The 11,007-nt window shown below is 36.0% G+C and overlaps 1 protein-coding gene across 2 annotated transcripts in view; it reads right to left on the bottom strand.

The window, feature by feature from the left end:
* The window catches only part of rnmt (RNA (guanine-7-) methyltransferase), a 31,922-nt gene continuing 20,915 nt past the window's right edge, over window positions 1–11,007 (bottom strand). The window contains exons 9-11 of one of the 2 annotated variants that reach the window (XR_015516033.1): window positions 5,214–5,315; window positions 3,929–5,110; window positions 1–1,174 (exon numbers count right to left, since the gene is read on the bottom strand). Coding sequence is in view for 1 of the 2 variants with exons in the window: in NM_001045000.1 (NP_001038465.1) it covers window positions 745–782; window positions 5,077–5,110; window positions 5,214–5,315 (174 nt within the window). In the remaining variant the exon portion in view is untranslated. The remainder of the gene's footprint in view (window positions 1,175–3,928; window positions 5,111–5,213; window positions 5,316–11,007) is intronic. The other variant, NM_001045000.1, reaches the window with a different exon arrangement.

Genomic DNA, 11,007 nt, shown 5'->3' with positions numbered 1-11,007 from the left:
TGATGTCATAATTCATGGTTTAATATTCATAAGACAGGTTTTCATTCCCTGACACTGCTCTACAAAGTCAAATCAGAAGAATAAAGACTGAAATACACATACAGTATTTCATAATCAAAAGACAATGTTGTGTCGAGAAACATGCTAAGTCATTAGTAAATAAAGGAAATCTTGTGGATTTGTCAACTTCTATAGATTAAATCTGAAAATCTATATCTACATTGGGGATAAACTTCCTCCCTGGCCAAACAATCCCGGTCACACACATTAAACACGATACCAATTAACACCAAATGGGTGAACACAGTACTTCTGAGAATTGGGCAGAGCTTTAGTCAACAACCCTGCAAAATAAAGAAACCAAGACAGAGTTCAGTGAAGCCTAAAGGAAAGGTGGACCACAATCAAAATAAACCCCAATGGGACCGTATGAAGCTCTATTGGGTTATTATATTGCTTGACCTGAAGACAAAAAAGTAATGGGAAACAAAGGTTACAGATAGACAGATATACAATATCAAACAGAGTATTGCTCATGAGCATTGTGTACACCTCCTCACAAAGGCTCCCAACACACGTACATACACACTCACGAAGAAAAGCTCTGGCTGTATAAAATCTCTGACGGTTTGTGAAGCGGACGTGCTCAGCAGGCCATTGGAAAGCGAATGAATGACAATGAGATTCCACATCTGTGAAAATCACTCGTCCAGATGCGACAGCTCAATGGTTAATCCCTCCAACTCATGACATTTTCTCAAAAACATACACCAGGTATATGCCTAAAATCAGAAGAGAAGCGAGAATTATTGGTCAATGGTAAAGGAACACTAGTACTCAGCTTAGACTTTCCATTTAATTCAGCTTAGAATTGCTATTAAAAATATTATTTAACTCTTTCCCTCCCACTGAGGAAATAATTTGTTAAAAGAAAACGCTTCACCACCACTGATGAGTTTTTACAGCGATGTGTCTTTTAGGTATCTTATGGTAGGGAAAGCCCTAATGCATGTCCTGAGTGAGGTACAGAACTTATATTTTACTCTCAGGAGGCACAAAAGATAATCAGAGACAATAAAGTCAGACTGCGTGTAAAAAAAAGAAGCTTACAAAGTTCCTTAAAAGGTGCGGTGTGTAGGTTTGACACCCAGTGGTTGAACTAGTTATTGCATTCCTGAATCAAAACAAACGCAAGCGCAGGTTGCCAGATTGAGAACCAACAAGAGCCTGATGATCGAGTCTAAAGGCTGATTTAAATTGTGTTCTATATTCTATTTTGCATATTAAAATGAGTTTTTGTTTTAACCAACACCTCAAATTGATATATTACAAATGGCATCTATTTCTTGCAGCTGAACAGCAGGATAAATGACAATGATCACCTCAGGTCAACCGCATGTGCTTTATCCAGTGTTAAATGTTAATAATGTGAGTTAGAATGCCATTTTACATGATATTTATTGCCATATACTGAAAGCAGCAGCAGACAGTTCATCTCAGATATTGAAAACATAAAAAAAATGTTCGAAATGTGGAAAAATACATGCCAACACATATTAGCCATTCAGCATCCACATTTAATAATGTTAAAGAGGTTTAATATGCAATAATTAGATTATAAACCTTACCATTTTGTGAGTGAGTGCATATTCTGTGCTTCTGAATGGCTGTATTTACATTTCTGTTGCATTTCATCTGGTGCAAACAGCTGAAAGTCAATGTAACCTGCTCACCTAATGTTTATGTTAGTAATATTTATATCATTTCTTAATTAATAACCTCATGTGGAACTCTGAATCTGCATCTCATTTCGAAGTCTGCTACTGTCCATCGGAGGTCGTATTTCAGTCGCGGACGCATGAACACATGAAGATTAAATGCTTGGTTCTTTGTTTTGATATATAATGTGCTCAAATTCCTAGCAGAACATTTCTGAATTTAATTTAGGCGAAAATAATTAAAAATGTTGCTGATGTCTGGCAACTTTATTAAAAAAATTAAAATAAAATAATATATATACAACAGTTCTGTATGGTTCTCGAATCTGATTGGCTGATAGCCATGATATATTTAAGTAATATCAGCACCCGTACAGCCTCTTTACCCTTTGTGTATTACTCCGCCCACATACAGCCAACAAAAAGCAGACACTACAGATCTAAAGTTTAAAAGATGCTTGCTCAGCTGTTTAACTGTCGGCTTAAGATTTGAATCCAACGTGGAAGTAGTTCCTCACACAAAAGGGTTTTTGAGACTCTCTATATTTGATTTTGTTTTTATATACACAATCATGCCGTCAAGCTGCTGTATAAACGCAATATCACACTCGTAGCAGTGCGATATGGCTGTATATCGGCACTGGTGGTAGCACTAAGGCACTCGGCCTGCGGCCTTGTGCCAACGCACACCTCCCAGCAGTGCAGATATACAGCCATATCGCATTGCTACTCATGTGATATTGCTCATATATATATTATGCGTTTATATATTTACATGCGTTTAGAAAACTATTCTCTCTGATAAACAAACAGAATTAGGGAAAAATTTAAAAGAAAATAATAATTTCACAAAAGGGATTTAAATTAATTAAAGGATTAATTGAAACTCTAACTCTACATATTTATATATTTCTCTCAACATTATCATAATGTTAGAAACAGGGCTTGACATTACCTTTTTTTTATCACCAGCCACTAGAAGATTCAGCAGGATAGAAGATTTTAGCCACAAATTCTTAATAATGTGTCAAAACAAGCATTATGTAGCTGTATAAATGTACTTTTTATTTAACAAAACATTTAAAAATAATAATAATTATTATTGTCATGTATTTAAAGGTCTCAGATCAGCAGTTACTAAACATAAACAGGAAGTTAATCTCCAATTAAAGCAATGTTATTGTAACAAATTATAATTAAATCATAAATAAAAAATAACTATAAGCAAAGGAATACAGGTGAAAAACATACTGTGTGTGATAATGAAAGCCAGATCACGTGAACACGGTTAAAGATGGGCCCATTAATTATCTGTTCAAAGAATGGTTAAAGCGAAAGCAGCAACTGCTGCTGCTTACAAAAAGACATCTAGAGCTCTAGAAAGCAGTAGGACTGTGAGCGCACAAGCATCACTTTTTGTCCAGTCTATTTCAAAGAAAACCGATAACATCAGTTGTGTTTCCAGGCACGGTTGCTTCGCAGATAGAAACAAGAGCACAAACGCTTTTTAAACAGTAAAGCAGATCACATCACCTGTGCAGGTGAGAAATCATCTCTCCTTTAGTATTCACCTGCTTTCTTTTGCTTGTGCGAACACAATTTTTTTTTCAGTCATGAAGTTTCTCGATTCTAAGATTGCATCTGCATGCATATTGGGCCATCCTTGTTGTTGATCCAAGAACACTACAATCTAAAAATTAGTTTCAACCAGCCAAAGTGGCTAGTGGGAGTGGCTGTCTAACCTGCCACAGCTGAAATCTACCCACATTTGGCGAATGTTAATGTCAAGCCCTGATAATCAACAAATAAAACAATTATAATGCTCTATTTTTAGAATATGATTGTTTGATCTTCATAACTGCTTGTTGTAATCTGGCATAATCTGTCATATGGATATTCAAATCATTAAGCAAGAATAGAAACTCCAATTCTGGTTAAAAAGTTGAAAAAGGTGTAAAAACTTAAATGTACAGCAGAAAAAAAAGGTAAGGAACCAATTTGACCCCCAATTTTAGATCAGATCGTAAAGTCCTAATTTGGCATCATACGATGTCCAATGTGAAACATTGCGATGGAATCAGTGAATTAATTATTTATAAATAATTAATTAATTCATAACAAATTATTTGTAGCCTACTGTTTCAACTACCTGACCCGCATGGTCTTCGTTCTACCCATAATCAAATCATAAATAAATAAAGATAATTTACAAACAAATTGCCCCTCTATCGCTCATCCGCGGGAATCTGGCATGAATAGGCAGAGAGATCTGTGTCGTTATAATGGCGTCGACAAACATGGTTGGTAAAAAAGGTGCACAACCAACAGCAACCAACCGACATTATCTGAGGTTTTCACTAAAATTACTAAGTACAAGCGTGAAAACGAAAGACTGAAGCAGTTTGCTGAAGCTGTGACGCGTTACCTGATTAGATTCAAAAGACTGAAGAGTTGTCAGATAGAGGCAAGATTAATTAAAGATCACGTTAAACAACTATAGTGAGATGAGATCCAGCGATACATCCTTAATAAACTGTCCAATGTGCACTGCTCTCTGGGGATTTGTGCTCAAAACACCTGCTGACTGCCGGAGCTCAGACATGCACGTACGCAGCGGAGGATCACGATGCCAATCGTCTATCGACCCAACCCTAATTACCACCCTTACTTTTAACAAGCAAAATATTCCTTTCACCATGTGTAGACATGGTGTATGTTTGATAATCATTCATGCTTGCACCTGTTGATGTCGTGAATCTGGCAACCCATGTTTGCATAGAGTCATCAGAGAGGCCAGGTGAAAACACCCTCTCCAGTGTTTTGAATTCGAACTGCAACACCTAGTTCTATCCTTCATATTGCACCTTTAATGCATCCTTTCTGCAGACAAGTGCTTTTTTTTATAAGTTTTGAATACCATGTATGCACCATGGCACTAAATGCGAACCACATTCATACTAGGGCTATTGCAGATGCAAGTAGGCATTTCAGATTTAATAATTTTCCTCTAATGGCCAACCCACATGCTGTACTTCCAAATAGCAACTACTTGATCTAAAGAAGAAAGGGCTTTTCACAGCTGGGCTCTTTAATTTCTTGGCTTGCGTGCGGCCGGAGCTTTCAGTACAAATGAGCCCTCGTGCATGTTATATTCGCTTAGGAACATGAAGATCAAACAGCTGAACCGTGACTTTTTATGAAAGTCACTGAATCATTATGGCGCATATTAAGTTTCCAGTAATGTTTTGTAAATTCAGAGAAGCCTTGGAGAAAACATCAGCGCGGTTTAATTAACTTTAAACATCATCCTTCATCAAAAGACGACATAGATTTAGACAGGGACAACATCACCACATACTTGTAGCCTCCCACTCAGACTTGCTCAATGTTCCCTGTGGAGAAAAAGCAAACCATCAGAACACAATTATTGCAAAAGAAAGAAAGACAGGAAAAAAATCAACCCTTGCTGCAAAAGAAAAAGATATTATGGCTCACCAGTGGACGTCTAACAGCAGGATCTGCAGCTTTTCTCTTGGCATGGTCGTACTCCCCCGGACCGCTGGATGACAGTTGGCCCCTCTCATCCGGAGGGTATTGCTATGACAACGAGACACAAAACTGTTTGAATCTGGCAAAGTACAGATAAGGCAGTGGCACAGATCAACAGACATCATTATCTACAGATAACAGAGATAAAACATGGCACCAGACGAGGGGGTTCTGGAAGATCTGCATGATATTCTTGTGCAAAGACATGTCTCATTTCTTATGCTATATTCTTGCTAGGGCGTCCCTCCACATGTTGTTGCTATGGTGACACCCTGAGACAGGTTGCTCTGTGGTGTTCTGGTGCTGAGATTGGCCATACTTTTCGGAATGGTAGGTGAGGTGTGCCAGATCATTTTAATACATGGCAGCTAGGGTTTCTGTGGTGAATTACATTAGCTCCGGATCGGATCAGAATATTTAAGGCAGAGCATGATTCCTGGAGGCTACATCTGCAGATTCAGATAGCGTTGACTAATCAGAATGCCCTAATCTGCATCACTTCATATTGTTATTATTGTGCCTGTAAATGCTATTTTAACATACTATACTAGTGTAATCTTATATAAAGTTTTGTTAAAATTACTAAAGATTATTTTAAAATTACATTTATTCTTAATTAAGGGGATATATCACTATTTAGTCAGACTGAAGTGGTTCTTAATCAGTGGTTCCCAAAGTGGGGGTCGCTTTGTGATTTCTAAAAGTCAAATCCATTTTAGGCCCCCGTTTACACTAATACGTTTTCGTTTAAAAATGGCGTTTCAGAACAGAAACAATCCACGTCCACTCAGGCGTTTCATCCAGTGTTTCTGAAAAAAATCTCTATCCACATTACACCACTGTAAACGCACATCACGTGACCATACATGCACTCTGGCATGCTCTGAAATTGCTTCAGTGTATTCTTGCATGCATCTGAGTTCCAGGCAATCAGGCAGTCAGCTGAGAGCAGCCGAGCGTCGGGCAGTCCATCCCGAATCCGCTGCTGGATCTCATCTCTCTGTTGTTGTTAAACGCGATACATAATGCATCTTGTATCTAACAACTCTGCCTTTTGAATCTATTAGCCTACTTGTTCTTAAGTGACGTGTTTTGGCTGAGCGCAAAGTTAATATACCTATTAATATATAAGGTAATATACCCGATTCAGCACATTTGACCGATTGCTTGCCTTTATTTCCTATATTTAATAAACTATTGTACTTTATACTTTTATAATTATTTTTTATTAAAATTACAGCTTACTGATTATTATATTTAACAAAAGAGACGGTTATTTTGTATTTCACAAGGAATTTCCTCTAGTAATTTTTATTGTGTGCATATAGCCTCTCATCAAGCACATATTGCCAAATGTTCCATATTTTTAAATGAAAATGAAAGGAGTCAGTTATTAGGCTTCGTTTTGTTTAAATTTGCAGCGAGTGAAAATGACGGTAATATAAATATGTACATGATGTCTTAACATTTTTGGTGTCTGTTACGTTTAAGTTGTTAATATAAAAATCAAAAATGCTTTGTCAAATTTTTATTTTATTGAATGACGTTATAAAAGTACACTACCGTTACATTTGAAGATTTACATTTGACGTGTCCTCACATCCTTGGAAGTTTATAGTTATAAACTTGAGAAGTCTGACGTTACAAGAAAACAATACAAGAGTTTTGTGTACTTGATATTAAGAAAATACCCCAATCAGGTAGCGAATGGCTGGCTACATTTTCATATATCTCAATTTTCCCCTATCCACACTGACACGCAGCAGCATTTTAAAATGAAAACAGCCTCTTCAGCATTTCCAAAACGGTCGTTTTTGGGGCTCGAATGGATGGAAGGCGTAACCGTGGAAAAAGTTATGCATTTTAAACTATAAGAATTCCTATATTTTTTTATCCATAACCCACAGAAGATAAAAATAGTAGTTAATGGTTACATAAAAAAGCAACAACATACAAATAAAAAGCCATCAGCCTTTAAATTTTTTTTGTAGGATTGTGTGTTTACATTAGATTAACTGCTCGGCAATAGAGTCAGCTGCAGCAGATTCATTTTACATCAACAGGTTTAACTATTACACCTTTATGGCACTCAAATACATAAAAAAAACACAGGTCACAACTGAACATTCAGGATGATCTCTAAAATTAAACCAAGAATAAACAAAAACATTTTGACCATTGGTTTCATTATGTGAGATTAATATTAAACAAATTAATAAATTACTTTAGTTACTTTTAATTACTTAATTTTAGCCTATGCTTAATAGACTGTTGCACGTTTTTGCGTTATCAATAAGCTCATGTTTATATAGGCCTTTTGTTGTGTGTGCAACATTTGTATATTTATAACCACCCCTGAGGAATGTGTAGGTCGCGAGTCCCTGGCATTGTTATTTTGAGGGTTGTGGGCTAAAAAGTTTGGGAATCTCTGTTCTAAACGTTAGTAAAATTCTTTCTTCTGTTCAGATATTCTGAAGCCTGTTGAAAAGAAAGCAGATATTGGCATACTTAGTACAAGTGCAAAACCATACAAATCCATATACCCTCCATATACATGTTTGGTTCAAGGGATGGAGGAAATTCACCAAAGTTAAGAACCACTTGAGACCAAGTGAATGGTGAGAAAAAATATTTTTTGGGTGAGTCGTCCCTAAGAAACTGCTAATGGGAGAATGGAACAAGCGGAGGAGTAAATTATGATGCATTCATTTTATTAGAAATGACTGGAAAGACTTTAATAATGTTTTATAAGGAGTTTTGCACTGTCTTTTGCCTTTTTTTATACTTGTATTAACTGCATTCAAAGAATAACTGTATTCAAAGAATCTTGCTTCAATGTTTAAACAAAACAAAAAAAAAAAGCACCACTGTTCAACAGTTTCCCTCATAATAAGATTTCGTGAGCAGCAAATTAGCATATTACAATAAATTCTGAAGGATCATGTGGAACTAAAAAAATGCTTGCTGTACGTCAGTGTTACACAATGTTCAGGCATAGACTGATTACATAACTAGCCTAGCACGGTAGTAGACATTTAATTTCTAAACTGGGAGTCCGGGACCGTGACCGTCTGCTCTGCTCTTTCAGCACCTGTCCCCATACTGTGAAACATTGAATTCGATTTCTCTGCTCATGTGACAAGAGTAAGGACATGACTGATCAGATCATGGTGGAGGTATATGTGCACAATGTAGTGTGCATGACCACGACTATGAAAGCGAATATAAAAAGTGAACACCCACAAAATGATTGCAGATCCCTGAAGCACACAAATTATATATGAGGTATCTCCTCACTGTGACATCTCAGTAGATTAATGCCCAAAATTCAACTTTGCCACTACAGGAATAGATGTCCTTTTAAATATGCAACTAGGCCTACAAAGTTACAACAAAAGACTTTTCAAAGCTAAATATTAAGTTACAAACTTTTAAACAGTAATGTAGGTTTTGTTTTTCTTTTTTTAAGGTGCATTATACAAGTTAACACCCAGTGGTTGAACTAGGTATTACATCCCTGCATTAAAACAAAAGCAAGCGCAGGTTGCCAGATTGACGAAGCTAGTCTGACAATCGAACATAAAGGCAGATTCAAGACGTGTTCTAATAAAAGGCACATGATAAAAGGAATATTCTCCATATTAAATTGAGTTTTTGTTCTAACCAATCTCAAATTGATTTATTGGACGTGGCTTCTATTTCTTGCAGTTGAACCTCATGTGCTTTATTCAGTGTTAAATGCTACTGTAACAGTGCGAGTTCGAATGTCATTTTACATGACATTTATTGCCATACTACTGAAAGCAGAAGCAAATGTGCGATACGTGTGCTTTAGATCCCTGTATGTGTGTGAGAGATCGGGCAAATGAGCGCTCGCTTCACAGTTCTGTTGATGCCACGAGTGGCTTCTTTCTTTTTTTAAAATTTATCTTGGAGATATTACAAATTATGAATACAACAAAAAGGTTTAAAACTTTACAAATTACGTGTCCACTTTTCTAGGCTCAAAACAATAGTGTCATATCTCGATAAAATAATAAAGAAAATAAATATCTATATAATAAAATAAAAAAGCTATATTGAAACAATTTAAAGAATTACAAATATCGACGATAATAAAATCACATTAAATAAATAAACCAATATAAAACAAAAAAAAGCTATAATAATGTAGGTATATACAATACATAAATCAAACCACTTTAAACCATATATAACTTTCATTTTACAAAGGCCTATCTGAAAAAAATATTTTAGATATTTTCTAAAAACAATAAACACCGGAGGAGGTTTAAAATATTACAATATTATTTATAAATTATTTGGATACGATGATATTAATCAAATCATGCGCAAACAGCATTTTTGGGTGAGTGACAGCAGAACCTATAGCTAGCCTACCTTCTTTTCTGTCATCCAGTCCTGTGCAGCACCATTTTACAAACGTATTGAGTAAAACTGCAAATACAAAAAGTGTTCTATGTCCTCAGACAAATGTTTATGTTTTATGATGTGGTAAAATTTAAATGTGAAATTTAAATGAAGAGCTTTTTAAAAGAAAAATTTATATGTTTTAGGTCTCTCCGGAGCATTTGAGCTAAATGTTTGATGACGTCTATCAACACGAGGATATTATAAAATACATTTCATACAGAGTTATTAAATGAGAATATCTGTGGTTTTATATTATGGATGGGTGCGCTCACTGCACTGGGTCATTCCTCTGTTAGTGGTGAGACCACTCGATGTACAATGCCAAAAGTCGGTCGGTGAGTAAACAAATATAATGAATGGAAATACACAGGCCTGTGTGTATAGAAATATAATGTAATGCTGTACAGCAGTGGTTCTAAAACTTTTTTTCATCAAGTACCACCTCAGAAAAGAATCGTCTCTCCAGGTACCACTATAATAAGCCATATTAAAATATAGTAGCGTAGTAGGCCCAGTAAAGCAGCTACAGCACTCCACAGTTCAGAAACGTGGCAGATTAATTCCTATTATTAAGAATATTTATTATTGTGAGCCACTTTAAACATTATAAATAGTCTGAACATTAACACTGTACTGTGCTTATAAGTAAACAAACAAAAACTAAAAATGTCAACATTTAAATTAAAATGTGCTTTTAAAAGTTAAAAATAGTAGGTAACTGCTCTTAAAAAATAAAAAAACAACAACTCTTGTATTTAAATGTAAAGTATTAACGTATGTAGCCAATTCATCAACACATGGAAATGTTGCCTGGACCTCATAAATATAGGCTATATGTCATCATATTCATATATAAAACATTTTTGATGAATTTTAAAATATATGTAGCATGCACATGACATTTTTGATTCTTCCGTGTACCACTTGAAGGAAGCCCACGTAGCATTAGTGGTACACGTACCACAGTTTGAGAACCACTGCTGTACAGTAACTTGTCATTTGTTTGTTTTAGTTGTCATTATTTTAATCATTTCATGATGATGCGATGGTATGCTTTAATTGCCTGATTCCTGCTGAAGTGGGCAAGTTGTGTGACGTTTAATTCAAGGGACGTATGGGGGCGGGGTTTGCATGACGTGCTGCCAGCTACTAGCCCGACAGTGAAAACGCGACATGATTTCGGCCTCACTACTTAACCTCCTGGGCGATTGTCCCGGCCCGATAAAAGCCCCGGCTCACATTGGCCCGACAGTGGAAATGCAGCTATTGAATGACATATGCAGTTTTTTAACAAGGCAACCCGGGG

The sequence above is a fragment of the Danio rerio genome, chromosome 19, assembly GCF_052040795.2.
Source record: "Danio rerio strain M-AB ecotype USA chromosome 19, GRCz13ab, whole genome shotgun sequence".
Classification (NCBI taxonomy): Eukaryota; Metazoa; Chordata; class Actinopteri; order Cypriniformes; family Danionidae; genus Danio; species Danio rerio.
Note: the sequence above shows the minus strand (reverse complement) of the source record. Positions and strands in the feature narration are given on the sequence as shown.